Consider the following 22,990-nt stretch of genomic DNA (forward strand, 5'->3'; position numbering starts at 1 on the left):
AAGAGTCTTCGACTGGGGATCACTGTTTGACTCGTTTCCTTTTTATTTTTAAAAAACTGAGAAAAGGCCTATATTAATCTCTTCTGTTTCATCCCTTTTTTCTTTCACTTCCGTGTCCATTTTATTTAAACGAGTTTCACTATATATGTACATACCATTCCAAGGTTACAATCCCCTAGAGTTAGGCAGATCCCTGGGGAATCAATTGGGTAACACTTTTCCCCTACACTTTGTATATAAAAGGCAGGATAATGCTACACCTCGGGATTAGGAAGCGCAGTAGTCGCACCACAAATCTCACCAATTGTGGTGTGGCTGTCTGGTGACTTACTAATAACGCAAAGTGTAAGTGGGCATGTCTATTTAATATTTGTGTGTGTGTGCGTGTGTGTGAGTGTGTATGTAATGTTCAATCAACCAATCTACAGGTAATAACCATAGCAATAGTCCCTCTGTTATGTTCGCAGTTCATCCGCTGGTGTTTATTTGGTTATACCGTATTTACACCTTCCGATTTTCTCACATATCCAAGGGACGTTCCCTATCAGCCATTAAGTGGGTACTCACAACGAGGCCCCAAGCAACGACCCTCGCTCCAACCATAGGATCGTACTATTTTATTATCGATCGCCAGGTAAAATGAATGCATTATTTTAAATGCGAGCGTTCACTGTCAGTGCTATGCTCTAGGCTCTAGGCGAGGATCTGATGCGATGGTCTCCGTTATAAACGTACCCTAAGATACATCGTGACGGAGATGAGAACATTCCCATAAATCACAGGCCTACCAAAGTCTTTCATGAAAAAGTGTTTTAAGTTTAATAGGTGTCCTATAGTAAATGGGATTAGTTTTTTCCAGCACGTCAGGTTTTCAAGAAAAGTGTGTGAAATTTTTCATAGAAACTGTCAAAAATACTGAGAAAATATTTATTGAAACTTTATTTAATACAAAATTACATTGCAAAATTAAGTTGTTTTTTAAAAAAAGAATTCAGTATAATCTACGTTAGACAATATTTGGTTTTTTTTTTTTAAATAAAACCGTTCTCTTTTTCCATGAAAACTGAGTTTTGCTTCTTCTTTTTATGGATTTTTGTGATCAAATCCTTGTGGAACCTCTGTCCCTGCTTCTCGCTGACAGCTTTAAGATTTTCAGGAAAATAGCCAAGTTGGGAATCCAACAAATTTTCGACCATGTTGGCTACAATTTCTTTATAGTGTAAAGACTTATTTTTTCCAAGGAAACCGTCTATGAGTTTTACGAAAGAACTCCATGCTTCAGATTCATCCTGGGTCATTGTATTCTGGAGCAATCTATCCAATTTTAAGGTTCGAACTTAAGGGCCTACAAAAATTCCTTCTTTAAGTTTAGCTTCAGAAGGTGGTCGCACAGTTATTAAAAGCAGTCACCTTGTTAATCTAAAGCTTTGACAAACTGCTTCATTAATCCTAACTTTATGTGAAAAGGAGGCAAAGGTACTAATTTTGGGTCAACTAGTGTATGACAACGCTGTACATTTTTTTTCCTGGTACAAGTCTTTCTCTGAGTGGTCACTCTTTCTTAAAGTAATGTAAATTTCGTGTTCGACAGTCCCAATAAATAACATGGATACTTTGTGAATCCTTGTTATACTTGAAAAGAACTATTCCTCTATTTGTTAAATAGTTACAATAAAACCGATGATCACCCGTCACCAGTTTACCATAACAGTTTGACCTATGTTTACTAAAACAATAAATAATAATTCTTGTATCGGCATGTAAGTAATATTTATTAGTTATTTATTTATTTAATTTCAATTTTTACTAGATTGTTTTTTCACTTAAGTTTTACTTTGTGTATTTAATCAATTTTTAAAGTCATATTTAATAAATCCGTAAAATAGTTTCGAAACACAATTCAGATTTCTGCAACTTTTTCATTTTTTTCATCATATTTAATAATCACACACATATATTATTGGCATAATTGCTGTATATTCTGTACCAGACAATACCCTAATACGGGTTTTTATAATTTCAGCATTTAGTTAACCATGTACCGTTGACCTGAAGATGCATAGCAAATTATAGTATGCGAAACCGGTCGTTGGTAGTAGAATAAATTGATTGTAAGTCTTATTCTTATTTCTTTTACCTATTTGAAATGGACTCACACAGGCAACATATTCAAGATCTCTTAAAGTAGTTTGAGTGGCTGTTGCTTCTGTAACAGTTTCAACATTCAGGTCATGATAAATAAAACCGTTTGGCACATATCATGGGCCATTGCAGACATCACAAAGGACTTTAGATTGGAGTCTTTGTAGTCTTTGCATATTTGTATTACTGGCAGTTGCCCAGATTAGCATTCCGTACATCCATACTGGTGGTAGCATTGTCTTATAGAGAATTAGTTTGTTTTGAATACTTAAACTTGACTTCCGATTCTTAAATCAGTACATTTTTCGTAAATCATGTACAGTTGTCGTCGTTTGGACCATATATGTTTTCTTCAATTTAGGTGATTTTCTTTGTGGATACCCAGATATTTGACATCGTTACTTCTTCTTCTTTTTGATGTGCCTATCCGTTACGAATGTTGGCAATCATCATGGCAATCTTTATCTTATCTGCAGCAGCGCGAAAAAGCTGCGTAGATGTTGTATTGAACCAGATTCTGAGGTTCTTTAACAAATATATTCTTCTTCTTCCTGGACCTCGTTTTCCAAATATTTTTCCTTGCAGGATGGCTTGAAGGAGAGCATATCTGGATTCATTTCGCATAATATGTCCGAAGAACTGTAACTTTCGAGATTTGATGGTGGTCAGTACCTCTCAGTTCTTATTTATTCTTCTGAGGAACTCATTTGTGTCTCATTTTTGATAGGGTTGAAATACAGACATAAAATATTCTGCAAAGTGCTTGCTTTGTGTTTAACACTACGAGCCCAGCTACCATTGTTTTTCGTATGGGAGTCTTAGTTTGTTGTTGGGATTTCAGTTTCCTTGTCAGTTTCTATAGTAAGTAGTCTTTATTTGCACTTACATGAATGGATTATCCAAAAATGTTTTTTACTACCAGCATATTTGTTTAGTGTTTCTTTGAGTTGTCGTGTAGCTCTGTTTAGATGCGTTTTGTCTATTAGGGCTCGAGTACTTTGTAATTTTTTCTTAGTTTTTTTTCACGAATCATATTTTTCATATAGTCCGGATATGTGCCTGGCTTTTCTTTATAGGAGCTTTCTGGAGTAGCAGCTCAGGCAGCTTTTTAGATTGACGTAGTTAGGTGTTGTATTTCGTCGTCAACATGCTTGACTCAGAAACCAATTCATTAAAAATGTTCCAATTTCTGTTGATTAATGTTGGCGGTTTTTTAATGTGGCATACCTCTATGTTCACACTTATGAAAAAGGAAGAGTAATCAAAAGACAAATCAAATGATGGTTGTATATTTAATTATTTAGAAGCAATACCATTTATGACACAACAGAGTAATGTGAATCAAGAAAATGGGCCTGAAATATTAAAATCCAAGGTTCTTTATGTTTAATGTCAGCCAAAATCTATAAAACAACTGAGGAAGAAACATCCCAATTGAACTCGTTTTTTTATTATACAGACCAGCAGCTCCACGAAATTTTTTGTACATGTCGAACATGTCACGTTGTTTTTTTCTAATTCTTTCATTTGTGAACATCTATGTGTTATCCACTTTTCTTTAGCCGCTCGTATTCTTGTTTTATTTCTCTTTATTTTCTTCTCGTTTGTCCTTGCATTATATTTCCCATTTGTTTATTTTTGAAATAGGTTAACATTAAATGAAGAGGCGCTTACCTGTAAAAGCATTATTTTGTCACTCATTAAGCTAAGATTAAGGACATATTTCCTCGTTTTGACATCATTGGTTGTAGATATATCCACCGTAGTATGTATGATCTAACTTGCAAAGGAGTTGCCTACATTCAAAATTGTGTATTGTATAGTAAGAAGAAGATGGTCTAAGCTTTTTGCGAATAAAACGAGATTTCTACGGCCAAAATTATCATTATATTCTTGCATAAATATCTTACCTTTTCAAGAAACTATATCAGGAGTTTCCTCAAGCATAGGCTTGATCTCTTTTTTTCTTTTGTCTATAGACTTTCCAAAGAGTATAGTGACATTATTTCTCCCCATCACTTCTTGATCATTTTATTGAGTTAATATATATATATATATATATATATATATATATATATATATATATATATATATATATATATACTTGACGTATCCAAAGGCGACAACCAAAACCCGTGGGAGGGATACATGACCATTAACTGAAGTATTCAAATTTTGTTTTCTTTTTCAATATACAACTGTGTGGAATTCGCAATTTAGCAGATCACGTAAATCAGTGGTACCTGGTACGTTGCATCATTTGCAGTAGTTTAAATTGGTATACTTTTAACTTATTTTAGTTTATTATTATATGGAATAATACAGGGTGTTTCAAAAAAAAGGTAACCCCGTCTCTAGGGTAGGTAAAAAACTGAAAAATAATTGGGGTTTGCTTAGATAAAATTTTTTGTAACGCCATCCGTTTTCAAGATACAGGGCGTTGAAGAAAAAAAAATTTACGCATTTTTTACGATTTTGCCGAAACTACTGGCAACATTGTAATGAAATTTTATACGAATATGTTTTGGAAGCTGATACATCCCACGAATTTGTTTTTATATCTGATTCTCATGGAGGGCGCTAGTTACACGGATCGTACTAAGTATTAGTCAATATAAATTTTTTAAGAGTATAATTATTAAACAAAATTTCAAGTAAACTTAAACACCATTCAATTTTACACGAAAAAGGTACTCTTGGTAAAACTCGATACTGTGTACTGTTTTCGGAATATTTTGATTTGAAAATTATGAAGTAATAATTGATACTGGTAGTAATGATAAAGTTCTAATAGGTATACCTCTATTTTCTCCAAGTGTCCCATGGAAATCTGACATTTATTGATTCTTCTTCTTCAAGTGCCCTGTCCGTTGCGAACGTTGGCTATTAACATGGCAATTCTGATCTTATTTGCGGCGCTTCTGAATAGTTCGACCGATGTGAGCCCGAACCACTTCCTCAGATTTTGGAGCCACGAGTGTCTTCTCCTGCCTGGCCCTCGCTTACTGTCTATTTTTCCCTGGACAATCAATTGCAGTAGACGGTACTTATCGTGTCTCAATATGTGGCCTAGATATTCAAGCTTTCTTTGTTTAATTGTGTTCACGATTTCTTTCTCCTTTCCGATTCTTTGGATTACCTCTGTGTTGGTGACATGTTCGGTCCAGGATATACGAAGAATGCGTCGGTACACCCACATTTCGAATGCTTCTAGTTTTCTCGTGAGCGTCTCCGTCAGCGTCCAGGCCTCCACACCATACAGTAAGATCGAAAATTTATTGATTGTTATGACAATAAATCAACAATAATTAGAGTTTTAAAACCTTGTTATTTGTAAAATCAAATCAAAATGTACTCAAATGTTGAATACACTGACATGTTATTAACCTTAGGCGAATGTTTAGGATGTTCTAGTGCAGGTGTGACACGTTATGCAGAAAAGTTTCCTAGAAGAAACTTACCAAGTTAAAAAACATTTAGAGCCGTTGAACCACGTGAACGACGTTGTCGAGAAACTGGGAATGTGAGACCAAATAAAATAAATTCTGGTAGACCAAGAACAACAAGAACAATTAATAAAGAAAATAATATTTTAAATATACTTGATCAAGATCTAACAGTTAGCGTAAGGAATATAGCAAGACAAACAAATACTTCTTCTTCAAGTACTTGGCGGATACTGAAAGAACAGCAATTACATCTTTATCATTACAGACAAGTCCAAGAGCTCTTGCCAGATGATCTACCGGTTAGAGTGGATTTTTGTGAAACATTGCAACAAAAGACAGCCCACGATCCAAATTTTTTAAAATGCATTCTTCTTACGGCCGAGGCCACCTTTACGCGACAAGGTATGTTTAACTCCCATAATGCACACTACTGGTGTGATGAGAATCCACGAGTCAAAAGGGTATCACATTACCAACACTCATTTAAAGTTAATGTTTGGGCAGCAACTTTAGGTAACAAATTAATAGGTTATCATATTCTACCTGTAAATTTAAATGGTGATATGTATCTTGATTTTTTAAACAATTCCTTATTCGAGATATTAGAAGATTTAACGCTAAACGAGCGAAGATCTTTATTTTTTATGCACGATGGAGCTCCACCACACTTTGATAGAAGGTATCGTAATTGGTTGAGTAATCATTTTCCGAATCGATGGATTGGTAGAGGTGCAGAAGCTCCGATTCATTGGCCTCCTTGGTCATGCGATTTTAACCCTTTGGACTACGCAGTTTGGTGGTATATTAAGGAAAAAGTCTATGCTACAGAGGCAAATTCATGCCAAGAATTGGAAGAAAGAATTCAACGTCAATTTAATGACATCATAGCTGATCCCCTACCGTTTAGAAGGTTAATGGAATCTTTAGAAAAAAGAATAGACTTGTGTATTTTCGAAAACGGAGGGCATTTTGAACACTTACTATAATTGAATTTTATTTTATGTTCTTAGTCATTAATTTAATTGTCTTCTTGTGAGTTTTGTTTAATTACTAACTATTTTATACCAGCATCAATTATTACTTCATAATTTTCAAATCAAAATATTCCGAAAACGGTACACAGTATCGAGTTTTACCAAGAGTACCTATTTCGTGTAAAATTGAATGATGTTTAAGTTTACTTGAAATTTTAATTAATAATTATACTCTTAAAAAAGCTATATTGACTAATACTTAGTACGATCCGTGTAACTAGCGCCCTCTATGAGAATCAGATATAAAAACAAATTCAATTAATAATTATACTCTTAAAAAAGCTATATTGACTAATACTTAGTACGATCCGTGTAACTAGCGCCCTCTATGAGAATCAGATATAAAAACAAATTCATGGGATGTATCAGCTTCCAAAACATATTCGTATAAAAGTTTCTTGAAAACGGATGGCGTTACAAAAATTTTTTACTAAGCAAACCCGAATTATTTTCAGTTTTTTACCTACCCTAGAGACGGGGTTACCTTTTTTTGAAACACCCTGTATATAAAGTTTGATCTAATTGACGGTAATATATTCGTGGTGTTTGTAATTTAGATTGATTTATCATGAACTGCATATTTTTTTAGTTGGACTCTTGGATCGTTGTTCCCGATCCATTGCCAGTAGAAAACGTTTTTTTTTTATAATTATAATGCCTTAATTTCTCGTACAAAAGCCTAGTTATCATTGTTCTGAGAAACTATATTCTTATTTTAACCTAAATATAATTGTTTAACGCTATTATTCACACAGAAAGCCTTAAAAAGGGTTTATCCTAGGAAGTTTAATACATTTTAAACTTTAAAATTATTATAGTGTTTGATATATTAAACGGATTTCACTGTAAATCATGATTTTATCTAAACTATTAGTTTAGCAGTCACTATTTAATGAAGCAACTGTTATTTTCATATATTTGATCTATTGATACATTAAACAAATCCCAAATATATCATGAATGTTTATGGCAAACTTTATGCTTACTATTCATTATGTTAACTAATTATTATAAAGGTATAAGATATTTTCCGAAATATGAAGATTTTATTATGCTAAATATCCCCGTTCAAAATCTGTATTATGTAAAATATAGACAATGTACAAGTGCTAACGTTTTTAATTGAGATTATACCATGTAATGACTTAATCTAAAACAGTAACGAAAATAGTACAAGTAACTGAAAAACATAAAGTTCTAGAATCGTGAATTTTAACAAAGCCAAAATTTAGTAACTGGGAGGACTAAAAAGTAACTACGAAATGTAACAACGAATTAAAAAAGGAAAGGAGAACATAGAAACAGTTTTTTGATGAAATCACTAATTTAGTGCCTTCAAAAGTTATCTCAATAGGCCACTCCAATGATATTGGACAACAACACTTATTGAAGATTAGGAAGGTGGAGCTTAATGAATCTACATACAGAGTAAGGTCATCAAGAACAACAAGTGTCTAGCAGAGTCTAGCCAACATACAAATCTTTTGGTTATGATGATATATTTCCAGTCCTGTTACAGCAGAACATTAATATCTTACTAATTCACCTGGTAAAAATATTCAAAGTGAGTTTCATCTTAGCCTATGGTCCGAACGAATCAAAGGAACCAAATCGAAAATTTCTATTACCCTAACCTGCTTTCTTCGAGAAAGATTTGCAAAAATACAATTCGCATGTAAACCAGTCAAATCCACCATAGATGCCTTACTTACTCTTTTTAAATATCTTGAAAAAGTCCTCTCAATAATAGAAGTGGAATTATGTTATTTGATAACACCTTATTAGAATAAATTATTTTTACGGAAATTTTACGGGGTAGTATATATATATATATATATATATATATATATATATATATATATATATTTATATATATATATATTTATATATATATATATGTATATATATATATATATATATATATATATATATGTACATTATATATATTTATAGGTATATAATATATATCATCATCATGAAACCTCTTCTGTCCACTGCTGGACATAGGTCTCTTCCATTGTTCACCACTCTTCACGGTTCTGTGCATCTGGTTACCATTTCTTGGATATTCGTTTAATATCGTCCATCCAGCGTGTTGGTGGTCATCCTCTGCCGCGTTTGTCTTCTCTTGGGCAGCATCCAATTAGGTTTCTAGTCCATCTTGAGTCTTTTAGTCTCGCTATGTGACCTGCCCAATACCATTTCAGCTTGGCTACACGTTCAACGACATAAGCGATACCTGTTCTTTTCCTTTGGTCTTGGTTCCTTATTTTGTCTTTTTTTGTCACGCCTAAAATCGATCTTTCCATGCGCCTGTGTGCCACTCGCATTTTTATTGCTGTTGTTTTTGTGAAAGTTAGAGTTTCTGCTCCGTATGTCATAATATGAAGAACGCATTGGTCAAATATCTTCCGTTTCATAACTATCAGGATGTTGCTCTTAAAGATATCTCTTAGTGAACCATACGCCGCCCAAGCAAGTATTATTCGTCGTTAAAATTGACAGGTCTAATTATCCTTGCTTGGTCTAATTTCATGACCGAGATATATGTACTTTTCTGTCAATTCCACCACTTGATTTTGGATGGATAGGTGATCGCTGGGAACCAAATTTGTCATAAATTTGGTCTCACTGATTTTCATTTTTAGACCTATTGTTGAAGATACGTTTTCTAATTCTTTTAGCGTTTGTTGTGCTTCAAACAGATCTTCGGTAATAAGTACTATATTTTCGGCAAAACGCAGATGTTTGAGCATTTCGCCGTCTATTTTTATTCCTCTATTTTCCCACTTAAGCATTTTAAAGGCGTATTCGAGGACCGTTATAAATAATTTAGGTGAAAAGAGTGTCACCCTATCTCACACCTCGCTTTATATTAATTTCTCTAGTGGTATCATATAGTTTTACACGCATTGTGGCGTTTTGGTACAATGTTTGTACTAACTTTGTAAGCCGGTAGTCTATTCTACTATTGTTCAGAGCAGTTATAATGCTGTCTAATTCCACGGTATATAAGGCTTTGTGAAAGTCTACGAATATAAGTACCAGTGATCTGTTATATTCTATCGATTTCTCTATTAAGGTTTTTACTGTTTGTAGGTGATCGTTTGTCCCGAAATTTTAAGCGGAAGCCAGCTTGTTCTCGGGGCTGGTAGAAGTCGAACTTTTTTTCTAGTCTTGTCGTAATTATTCGAGTAAACATTTTATAGATGTGGTTCAATAAGTTCATTGGTGTATAGTTTTCTAAATGCGCCTTGTCTCCTTTCTTGTGTAGTAAAATTGTTACTGCATTGTTTCATGTTTCCGGTATGCAACAATCTGTTAAACAAAGGTTAAACAAAATTTTTATTTGGTTGAAAAGGGCACGTCCGCCCATGTTTATAGCTTCTGTTACGACTCCGTCTTCTCCTGGGGCTTGTTGTTTTTTATCTTTTTCATTGCGTCTTGTATTTCGCTTAGTGTGATCTCTGGCATGAGCTCTGAAGCCTGGATGATGATTTTGCGTGATACGGCGGCTTTCAAGTTCGTTTGGTCTTCTCTTTGACTTGTGTATAATACTTGATAGAAGTATTCAACTATGTGTAGTAGTTTTTCTCTATTTGATATGAGGACTCCTTCTTTGCTCTTTAGTTTGCAGGACTTTCAGACTTTTATTCTCTTCTATAGTTCGGTGGAAACTATTCATCTGGTATAGATTTTGTTGTAATAGAAATTCTAGTAGTGTTTGTCCATACTCGTTTCTACCTTTGGATCCAAATTTACCTAGTACTGTTTCCTGTTCATCCTGCTTTAGCGACTTTGCAATATAGTCGCCGCATATAATCGTGTAGTGTGTTGGTGTTTCTTTCAGTGCCGTTGAGATATCATCGTACAATTCTTCAATCTGCTCATCCGGATGGTCCGTTGTTGGAGCATATACTTGAATAATCTTTATTTTATACCTTTGGTTTAGCTTTACGATTAAATAGGCTACTCTTGTGGATATGCTTCTTGTAATTAATATGTTATCTGCAAGTTTTTTGTGTATAAAGAAACCGACTCCACCGATTGATTCGGTTTCACTATCTATGCTGTAAAATATATGTCCTGATTTTAGTGTTGTCAGGTTTTCTCCATGTCGCCTTACTTCACTGACTCCAATGATATCCCATTTTACTTTTGACATCTCGATTTCCATTTCAGTGACTTTTTCTTCAGATAATAATGTTCTGGCATTGTAGGTACAGATAAAGAGTGTTAAAGGTTTTTTCGTCTTTCGCGTCGTCAGTTTTTTGTCCACCCCAGAATCCTTGGGACAGACTGATAACTCAGTGTGACTTTCGATTTCTTGCTATACTCCTGCAGTATATCCGTTTTTGTTTCCATGTATATAACGAAGTCGAAAATCGTGTGTTAATTGTGAAAAGTTAATTATTTAAAAAATAATCATACAAATAATTTAAACCCTTTAAAATAGTCCAGTCGGGATAGCACTTGACCTTGCATGGCAAGCCGCCCCAAACTGCACCAAACTTGCTTGCGTCAACCGCCATCTTGATTTTAAAGGAGAATATAATTAGATTTTCACTGCGGAAAATGACTGATATTGTTGCAGATACGATTTCCTACCATTTTTTTTACAAATTTTTTTACTAAAATCAATAAGTATTTAAAGTCGTAGGTTCTTTCCTGTTTATGGCTTGCTGCTGATAACGTCACCGTCTAGAATCAAAATTGTAGGTATAAAATTTAATTTTCTCCATTTTTGTTTATGTACATTTATGTCGTAAAGTTAATAATAAACGAAATAATTAGATAATTATGATTCCCTCCCCCCTTCCTTGAGTTCCCTCCTTAACTCGGAAAATATCGACCTTACGAAACAATTTGTAAAAAAGAGTTGTAAGAAATTGCATTTTCAACAATTTCAGTCCGTACCATTTTTATCGAAAAGTGAAAAATGGCGAAGATATTGTGCAAAAATGGTTCTCCTTTTTCATTTTAAAATTCAAGATAGTGGTTAACGCAATGGTCGTGATTTTAAATTTACACTGCTATTGACCCCCCTAAAGAATAGAATAATACAATTTGGGGTAGCTCGCCATACAAGGTTAGGCATTTTTTTCGTCTAACCCGATTTTCTAATAATAATCTATTTTATTAAATATTCTATATAAACAGAAGATAGTTAAAATAAAATAGTAGATTATCTCAAGATATTTATTTATTTTAGTTTAATCATATTAAAGTTTCAAATTCAAATTTCAATTCAATTCAAATCAAAAATTGTTAGTAGATTACAGCGCATTATTGTTTTTGTTCAAAATGTAACCTCCGTGTAACTTGTTGTTTATAAAGATGTAGAGTACAAGCTGTACAAAGGATGTAAAGTAACAAGGTTCATTCGCGTTGTAAGAGATATTTCTCCCCAAAATATTACAAATCCTCCTTCTCTTGGCCATGGAATAACTCCTACACGTCGATCTGAGCCATATAAGCAATACCTCGAATTAGCACGCTATTCAACGTGCTCCCAGTTATCAACATTCCAGTCAAGGTGTTCTCTGATTGTGATCTACTTCTATGATGATTTACGTTTAAAGCTGATGCTCTGCCTGGTTTCCTTACATGCAACATATGTCACTTGTATTTGTAAATATCTCATTTTGACAAAACATTCTCTTATTGCCGCAGCCTGATCTTGGCGTAATGTTGTGACTCTTCTGCTTCCCTATCCAGGCCGGCTCATATGGTCGTTTGTTTCTCGAACCTTTGAACTGAAACGACCGGTGAAATACTCTTAACCTCAAGCCTATTTCACGATAACTTAATCCTAAGTCAGCTGAAGTAATTACGCACACACATTCATCTCGCAGCTCAAACTAAATAACATACACCAAAATTTGGGGCTTTTAGGAGATCACACTTCTCATAATATTTTGATGAGATTCACAAATTTCGTTATTTATTTATTTTTTTTTTTTTGGTGCTATTACTATACGAAATCTACGTGTTCATTTTCATTGCAAAATATCGAATAATTCACGATAAATTGTGAAAAAAACTATTTTCATATTGTGATTTCAAAGAACTGTAACTTTTTTGCCTATGTGTGATTCAATTCATGATCTACCTTTTTATTAGAACCTATTTATTGTTTAATTTAGAAATATGATATATTTTTTAATGCATTATTAGATTTAGCATTTGCTATAGACAATTTCGCTTCTTTTATGGCAGCCTTATATTTCATAAGACATATCTTCTTGTCATAATTGAAAGAGGTTTTGACTTTTGTTTTTGTTTTCTTTAGGAGTTTTCTAGAATGACTTAATTTCGTTCATTTAATTTTGACAATAACCAGATCTTATTCTTAAAAGTTTGTTCTATGTAGTTTTTGTGGCTTGTTTAATTTATGTTGATGGCTTACCACCAACTAGTATAGTAACCAGTATATTGCATTGACGTATACCTTACTTTCTTGTCTTCAGCGATTTATTTGAGACTTATGTGTTATTTGAGACTTTAATGTTATATGTTAACTTTCTCTCTATTGCAAGACTGTGTTAACAATCGCCATAGCTGCTGGTAATACTGCTATCATATCATATCCAGCATCATTTTTACTTTCAAAACCTAGCACCATGTAACGTTTCATATGATTCTTTGTCAAATCCAATGGTTACTTTCTCCTCTTTCGAAATAACATTAAGTTCATCTTCTAATTTATCGGTGGAAGCTCTTACTTTCACCGATACGTGTATAAGAGTGTCCATGGGGCACTCTTATATACTGCATTTAGCATTTTTTTCCTAAATATAAATTTTACTCGCATTCTCATCATATCACTTATTTTTACAATTTCTACAATTATCTTCTATATTTTATACTCGTGCTTTTCCCTACATTCCATAAGTGGTATCTCTCACTTAGTTATTTTGACCTTGGTCTGTTCCGCTTTAAAATACATTCATTAACTTAAAACTGTTACCTGTTAGACTGTTATTATTCCAAAATTTTATTTTAGCGATAAAAACAACAATCAATTTTAAATTATGAAATTAATCCAACCTTAGATAACTAAGCAGCTGCATTTTTGGGTATTTTAAAAAACACCCTGTAAAATTTTAACTCAATAAATGAGATATTTACTCCTAGTTCTATATATAAAATTTAATATAACCGAAAAGATTTATACTGCTCTATTTTTAAAACATCAGCTAGTAACGGTATTACACCCTTTTAAAAGAAATCATTGCAGCACATAAATCACTTTGACATGAGCAGGCGCGTCTTACAAATGTTCTCTTTCAAACCACCATATGCTTTTTGTTTCAGATAGTAGCAGTCCAAAGACGAAAATGTCGAATCCGTTCGCCTTTACGATACAAGACTTCCCAAATTAAAATCGCAGTCAAAATGGAAATTGTGAAAAGGTTTTTACCCTTTACGCTGCTATTTATACTTCAGCATAGAGGATTGCTGTGCCAACACAAAGCCGAAAAAACAAGAACAGAGAATGACGACGTTTACCAAATTAATCGCACATATAATTTAGATATATCCAAAGAGTTGCGTCCATTTAGCAATATTGAAGACGACGAAATAAGAGACATCTTTAATCCAGATTATTATAATCCAAGAATAAGGTATTTTAGGTAAGTGTTTTTGTAAACTGCTATTCTACTACTTCGCATTTTATCTTTTTTTAAACTACTCGTAATTTACAATTAACTACATAAAAAGAGTTTCAAGTAAAGCTGAGAGAAAAATTTTATCATTAAGTCAAATTAAAAATCTGAGAATTAAAAGTTAGTAAAATACAAATTTAAAATTTTACAAAGTAGCAAAAGGACTGGATGTCATTAAAATTTTGTTAAAAACATTTGTAAAAAAACGATATAAGTACAGTAAAACCTTCCAATAGCGACCACCACCAGAATCAAAAACTGGTCGCTAAAGAGGAGTGGTCGTTTAAGAAAAAACTTAGGAAAATTATAGTAACTGATCTGAATTTTACGTCGTTTTTTAAATATTAACTATAATTTTAATTAACTATAATTTCTTTACGATTCTTTACGATTTTGTGCTCTTTGTTGCCAATTTTTGGTGATACTCCTCATGTTGTCAACCCAACGTGTAGGTGGTCTTTCCCTTACGTTTGTCTGCTCTTGGCTTCCAATTTGTAATTTAGCTCGTTCATCGTAAGTCGTGCATTCTCGCTACAGGGCCTGCCCAGGTCCATTTCAGTTCTGCTATGTGTTCCACAACATCAGCAATACTCGTCCTTCTTCGCAGATCTTCGTTTCTTATTCGGTTCCGCAACGTCATTCCCGGGGTTTTAATGGAGTAGTGATGCGCATCATAAGGCGTTGCTTCCAGATAACGCCTCTAGCCTCTCCTACTCAATTCCTATCCTCATCTCCGAGAAGTGTGATCCGCATCACACGGGTGAACCCCGGTAAACCTGAGCAACCCTACTGGAGACTGGGTAACCAACCCCAGTGGAAGGTGGGGTCAGGGCTAACGAGGAAGGGAGAAATGGTCATCCGAAAAGGGGGTTGGACATGAGGCTAACTCCCTCATCCCATAAAAACCTATTGTTACGAAATCTCGAGATAGAAAAGTCGGACTTAATTCAAGACGACGATCCACGCACCGAACTAAGGACAATGATTTAAAGATCAGTACTTGGAATGTAAGAACGCTGTATAGGACAGCGGGACTGAAGCTGCTGCAAGATCAACTCCTAAAATATAGAATAGACATTGCAGCGATTCAAGAGATGAGACGGACAGGAACCGGCATTATACAGAAAAAAGAACATGATATATATTACAGCTGCAACCCAAACCGACATGAGTTCGGAACCGCGTTCCTAGTATCAAAGAAAATCAAAAATTTTATTATTGGTTTTAAAGCCATAAATGATCGGTTATGCATCCTTCGAATAAAATATGCCTGATATGAAATACAAACATATGCCTGATCAACGTGCACGCGCCAACCGAGGAAAAAGACGAAGAAATTAAAGATCTATTCTACGAAGATCTCGAAAGAGCATATGATAACTGTGACAAAAACGATATTAAAATAATCATTGGAGACATGAACGCCCAGATAGGAAAAGAGATATGCTACCAAGATTATATTGGTAAACACAGCCTTCACGACGTTACTAATGACAATGGTTTAAGGCTTATTAGTATGGCAGCTTCCAAAGATTTAACTGTGGGAAATACATATTTTAATTATAAGAATATCCATAAAGCAACTTGGATATCACCAAATGGACGCACCACAAATCAAATTGACCATGTTATAATTGACAGAAGGCACTTTACAAACCTAATGGACGTAAGAATTTACAGAGGCGCAAATATTGACTCAGACCATTTCATGGTAAGGGCCAAGTTACGACAAAGAATTTCCAATGCCAAGAAAGAAAGGGGCACTAGACAAGTAAAATATAATTTACATATGCTAAAAAATGAAAACAAAGAGAAACAGTTCCAGTCACATATAAAAGAAACCCTAGAACACACCTGGGCAGTCGACCAATCAAGCACGGAAATGTGGAACAACTGCAAGAATGCTCTGAAATTAGCAGCCGAAAGCACATTGGGAATATCCCGAACCCAAGAAAGAAACGACTGGTTCGACCAAGACTGCAAAAAAATAAGAGATGAGAAGAACGAGGCATTTAGGACCATGCAACAACGAAAAACTAGAACAACAATAGATAGATACAAAAACTTAAGGAGAGAGGAAAAACGCATATACCGAAAAAAGAAACGAGACTCGGAAAATGACATATTAGAATGGCTCGAAAGCCATATGTGTCACGGAGAAACAAGAAAGTTCTATCCTCAAATAAATATTATTAGAAATGAATTCAAACCAAGAATCAACTATTGTTGGTAACTTACTTACCAACAAAGAGGATATCCTTTTACGATGGGTAGAGCACTTTCGAGAGTTGCTGGAAGGGGAACCTACTAACAATATAGAGCTGGAATACCGAAATGAGGAACTCGTGGAACCCCCCTCGTGAGGAACTCGTGGTAGATGAAGTGAAAATATCTATAGAAAAACTAAGGAACCATAGGTCCCCAGGTAGCGATGGCATCCCAGCAGAGTTATTTAAGCACGGTGGAGAGCAGCTCACCAAGGTGATGAGAGAAATTGTTTGTAGAATTTGGTCTGAGGAGCAAATGCCTGAAGAATGGAGCTTAGGCTTAATTTGCCCGTTACACAAAAAGTTAAACCAACTGGAATGCAATAATTACCGCGGAATAACTCTCCTAAATACAGCATACAAGATATTGTCAAATATTTTGCACGAGAGATTAAAGCCTTATACTGAAATGTTTTTAGGAGAATATCAGGCGGGATTCAGGCGTGGACGTTCAACCATTAACCAGATCTTTACACTACGACAGATCCTCGAAAAAGCGCAAGAGTTTAACATAGATATGTATCATATTTTTGTCGATTTTAAAGCGGCATATGACAGTGTCTTAAGACCAAGTCTTTACAACGCTATGAATGAGTTGGGAATTCCAAAAAAAACTGATATGTTTAATAAAAGTGACAATGGCGAAGATGCTATCAGCAGTAAAAATTCAAAAGGACTCGTCAACCCCATTTCAAATACATAGGGGGTTAAGGCAGGGAGATGCGCTGGCGTGTCAGCTTTTTAATGTCGCCTTAGAAAACGTTGTACGAGACGCTAATTTAGATAGCAGGGGAACAATATTTAATAGATCAGTCCAAATTCTAGCATATGCAGACAACGTGGACATTATAACAAGAACTAGGGAGAGAACTGCGGAAATCCTAACCGAGCTAGTAGCAGCAGTAGAACGAATGGGGTTACAGATAAATCAAAATAAAACCAAATTCATGGCGACTAACACAAACACAAGAGCTGGAAATGTTGACACAAATTTAATCATCAATGACCAAAACTTCGAAGCAGTCAAAGAGTTCATATATCTAGGGACATCGGTTAACCCCAATAATAACACATCTGAGGAAATAAAAAGGCGAATAATAATTGCAAACAGGTGTTATCATGGTCTATCAAAGTACTTAGCTAACAAACGTCTGTCTCAAAAAACTCGTATAAGGCTGTATAGAACACTGATAGTCCCCGTTCTCACATATAGATTAGAGGCATGGACGCTAACGAAAACAGATGAATCCGCTCTATCCATTTTTGAAAGTAAGGTGCTACGCAAGATATTCGGAGCGGTCTGTGAGAACGGAATATGGAGGCGTAGATATAACTTTGAACTGCAGAATATCTACAAGCATACGTTTGGTGGTAAAGATATTACCACTATAATTAAGCGAAACCGCCTGCAGTGGGCAGGACATGTAGCTCGGCCCCCTGAGTCAAACATGATAAAAAAGATTCTAACAGCGCAATCCGTGGGAATGAGAAGACGGGGTAGACCAAAGCTGAGGTGGATGGACGGGGTAACACAAGATGCCGAGAAGATCGGAGTCGGCAACTGGAAAATGCAAGCGAGGGACAGAATAGAATGGCGTAGAAAGCTTGAGAAGGTCGAGGCCCTCTAAGGGCTGTAGCACCAAGATTATGATGATGATAACGTCATTCCCAGTATAGATCGTTCCATTTGTCTCTGTGCCACTATCAATTTTGAAGCAGTAGTCTTGGTTAAAGTCTTCCGCCCCATAGGTCATGACCGGTAATACGCTAATTGCGTATGTTGGCCTTAAGTGTGCCTCGCAGTTTTCCAAAGGCTGACCACGCTAAAGTAATTCGTCTTTGGATTTCGAATGTTTGGTTATCCCTGCTGACATCGTGGATTTTTTCTCTTGCCCATGATAAGTATTTCCTTCTTTTCATCTTCTATATTTGCACAGAACAAAATTGTAATTCGTCATTTTATAATTTTTCCCCTAGGTTAGTTGTCATTTTTCAATGCATATTGAACGACAGCGCACAGCGACATTCCACCTCTTTTCGGGAATAATCCTTTAAGAGAGCAAACAGATTTTCTTTCTCCAAGATTTCACAATTTTGACATTAACATCAGTGGATTCTCTACATATTGTCTTAAAAGTAATAAATATTTCGTTGCACACGGACCACAGCTTGATCCACAGGAAGTCCCTTGGTTTTAGGAAATTTTCTTTATTTGGTCAGTGTTATCACATCAACTTTTTGGACCAAATTTCTTACCAATTCGTTGTTTTGTAGCAATATAGTCACTTGAGTTTTGCCTTCTTTAAATTTTTCAACCAACTTACTGGTACTTACTCTATTCGTTAATTATGTTTATTTTTTCTGTGATAGAGAGGCGTTTCGTTTTCCAAAGCGTTCCAACAAAGAAAATGTTGGATGACATGTGAAATTTAGATAAGGAATTATACCGTTTAGTTATATTTGAAACAAAGGGTAAAGGGAACAAATGAAGTTTTTAAAAAACCAAGGAAAGAATTACTAACTGCAATAAGAGGAACTTTTAATGGAAAACTGGTTTTCCAAAATTAAAGAAATACTGTAATTATGTATATTTACATTTTTTTTAAGATAAAGATATTAGAGATAAACCGATAAACTTACCAATAGAAGGGTTTCAGATACCCTGACAAGAGGTGAAATTTGCATTATGTCTTGCAATACTGTTAAGGCATCTGAACTATATGAATTATATTCTGAACCGCTAAAATTATTTCTACACCAATCAAGATTGTAGCAGAGATATTTAATTTGATCTACGAAATGGTAAAATTGGAGCAAATAAAAAGAGAACATAGACATAACACAGTTTGGATTTAGAATGGAACAGGGGCATAAATTAGGCTTTGTTCGGGATAAACGTACAGATATGCTGGGAAGTGTCTGTAGATGTGTTCGCGTGTTTAATAGATTACGAGAAACACTAGAAAATAATATTTAAATAAACTACCTATCAACATAATAAAATATATTGGTACAAAAATACAGTTAGAAATACATACTAGTAGATAAGTACAGATAAGTATAAGAAGATAAGATAGAGCACACTAAAATATTTGCAAAAACTAAGAAATTGTATAGAAAATACTAATAGGAAATAAGGCTTAAGTTGAACATAAAGAATACCAAGCGGCTAGTAGTAAACAAGCAAACGGATATGTAAAGTGTTCTAAAATGTGAAAACCTATAGAACTCATTCTGTAGTACAAATATTTAAGCCGATTATTAAACGGAAACTGTGACGGCACACAAGTGATAGGTCCCGAATAGAAAGAGATCAAACTGCTTTTATAAAAATAAATATATTATATTATATACTACGATAATCTACTTTTAAGGACTCGTATCTAAGATCTTATGTCTTCAGTATACTAATATTTCTACATGGACACTTGCAGATGGGATATGTAAGTAATTATAATATAAAACTTAAAATATAAACCTTAGTGTGAGCCAACTGACGTATACTGCAAATTTAGTGTATCAACATGATCCGAAGCAGAGAAGCACTAAACCAATTAAACAAACAAATCAAATCAAAGCATAGTTCTCTTGCCTTTATCCATATGTGGGTTGGCTTCCCTAATTTCATTTACTAATTCTTTTCTATCTTGGGTCATACCAATGTCAATCCTCCTTATCATCATGTCCTGCCTAAGCGTTTCCACCCAAGTCTTCTTTGGTCTTCCTCCCTGCTTCTCCAAGGAACTTGGAAATCAGCAATTCTTCGTATTGGGCGATTACCGTTTCGACGTTGAACATGGTCGGACCATCTCAACCTATGTTCTATCATTTTGGTATCAATTGATTTTACCGATAGACCTACCATAATACACAAATGCTTAAGTGTGTCCTTTTTAATCACCTTAATTAGCCATCTAAACATTCGCATTTCCTTAACATGTATTTGTTGTTTCTCTTTATTTTTAACTGCTCAACATTTAGTTCCGTACACCATTGCTGGTCTTATGCATCTCCATCTATTTTCCTACTATTCTGTAATACCAATCCTAGGTACTTAAAACTATTTTAGGAAGGAAAATTAAGGAAAAATAGAAGGAAAACGGAATCCAGGCCACAGAAGAATGTCATGGTTGCGTAATTTGAGAGAGTGGTTTGGCTGTATCACTAATGAACTCTTTAGGTCAGCTGTAAACAAGGTCAGGATAGCCTTGATGATTACCAATCTCCGATAGGAGTAGGACAAGATGAAGAAGAAAACTATTTTCACCGTTTCGTTTTTGTTCTAAATCCCTTTCAATATTTTCTACTAAAACTACGTCATCAGCATACATTAAACACCAGGGAATGTTACCCTGTAATTTCGCTGTTATCTGATCCAAAACTAATGAGAATAAATAAGGACAAAGCACCGAGCCCTGTTGCAATCATACTTTTACATGAAATTTAGCAATCTACCCCACACCTGTCCTAACACTAATTGTTACTCCCTCATACATGTCTCCCACAATCTTCACATATTCACCAGGTACTCATTTCTAATTAAGCGCTTACCGCAGAATATCTTAAGAAACTCTAGCATTCGCTTTCTAAAGATAATGAACGCCATATGAGCGTTTGTTTCTTTAGTCCTCGCATATTTTCTTGCTGTGATTAAGTAGTTTTATGGCCACGTAATTTGTGTGTTGCTGTATATCTTCTTATTTTTTGTAAACAGGTATTAATATACTGCTTGTTCATTCATCTGGCATTCTCTCTTCAAATCGTCTCTAAATAGACCTGTCATCCTCCTTGTTCCTGTGTTGCCCACAGCTGTCCACAATTCCCCAGAAATATCATCTGGTTCAACTGCTTTGCTTTTCTTTATTTTTTGAAGTGTTTGAACAACTTTCTCGTTTGTTAGTTTGGTGACCACTGCTGTTACTGTTTTCGTTAGCTCAATTGGGTTTCTGTCTAATGCTTCTTTTAATAAACTGTAAGAGACGATCTGGCAATGCTAAACGATGATTGTCCACCGTGCAGGAGGTTCATAGATATCAAGGTAGCAATATAATGGTATGGGTGGCATCACTCTTGGTGAAAGAAACAATCTCGTTTGTCAGGAACGATTTTTAAATACAACACACTACCGCGATTAATGCACGGCAAAGCACGTCCGTATACTCCCAGGGTCGAGCGAACATTCCTCAAAGATAATGAAATTGAGGTTTTACTATGGCTTGCATAATCGCCAGATTTAAATCCAACTAAGAATCTATTGGACATATTGGACAGACGTATTTTACAACAAAATATTGCGTTTAATACAAGACAGCAACTGTTTTAGAGCCTTTCAATGGAATGTAACAGAATACCGCAACAACACATTGGCAATCTAATCATGAGTTTGCCTTACAGATGTAGGACAGTAATCAATAACCGTGGAGGTCATACACTATACTAATTTAACCTCAGGACTGCTTTGTTGGGAGTTGAGGGGCAACAAATTTATTTTTTTTTTGTTGCCATTTTTTGAGTTATGAAGTTCTCTTTTTTTCCAATAATACATTTTTCGACCATATGCTCCAGTATAAATATACATTTGAAAACTCCAGGGGACACAAATCTATGATTTATTTTATAGTCACTAATAGCAAAATCCACAAAAAGCAGATTCTAGATATCCGAACTTTAAACTCAGCAGAAGCAGTTAGTGAACACAAACTAGTACTAGCAAAAATAAGAATGAAAATAACACCAAAACATTTTCTACAGAAAATCAGCGAGGAAAAATTCAATGTACAATCACTGTGCAACGACTCTACAAGAGAAATGTACCAAAGGAGTCTAGCACAGAAGATAAAGCTGAAACAAATAGACGACATCGAAGATATAAACGCGAGCTGGGAGAAAATTAAAAACAAAATTGAAGAAGCAGCAACAGAAGCTCTAGAAAAACGCAAAGTCATAATGAAAAAAAGAAAAACGACAATACACCATGGTTCAGAAAAGAAATAAAAGAGAAACGAGAGGCCTACACAAAGTACAAAACATCAAATACTCCAGAATCTGAAGCCACCTATAGAAGAATACGAAATGAAACAAAGCAGTTGGTAAGAAGAACAAAAAATTAACACTGGAAACACTTTACAAAAGGATGGAAAGCGACTTCTATGGTACAGAAAAACCAATATGGAGATTTATAAGTAACTAACGGAAAGAACGAATGGGAAATATACCTGACGAACTGATCGTCTTCCTATTGGGGAACCGTCTCTTGCCGTGTTTACTACTCTATTTTTTGTCATACGACTTATATGATCGTTCCATTTTACTCTTATATTTCTTACCCAGTTCTTGATGTTTTCCATCTTGCATCTACGTAGTATATCTGTACTTCTGGCTCTGTCCCATAGTGTCTTACCATCAATTTTTTTAAATGTTTTTAGTTT

General features: G+C 34.7%; 1 protein-coding gene across 2 annotated transcripts in view; it reads left to right on the forward strand.

The window, feature by feature from the left end:
- Alk (Anaplastic lymphoma kinase) overlaps positions 1-22,990 on the forward strand; it is a 200,383-nt gene that overhangs the window by 31,686 nt on the left and 145,707 nt on the right. For both annotated transcript variants that reach the window (XM_072534741.1, XM_072534740.1), the window contains exon 2: positions 13,943-14,262. In XM_072534741.1, the coding sequence (XP_072390842.1) occupies positions 14,024-14,262 (239 nt within the window). In that variant the 5' untranslated portion in view covers positions 13,943-14,023. The remainder of the gene's footprint in view (positions 1-13,942; positions 14,263-22,990) is intronic.

Source organism: Diabrotica undecimpunctata, chromosome 6, assembly GCF_040954645.1.
Source record: "Diabrotica undecimpunctata isolate CICGRU chromosome 6, icDiaUnde3, whole genome shotgun sequence".
NCBI classification, from domain to species: Eukaryota; Metazoa; Arthropoda; class Insecta; order Coleoptera; family Chrysomelidae; genus Diabrotica; species Diabrotica undecimpunctata.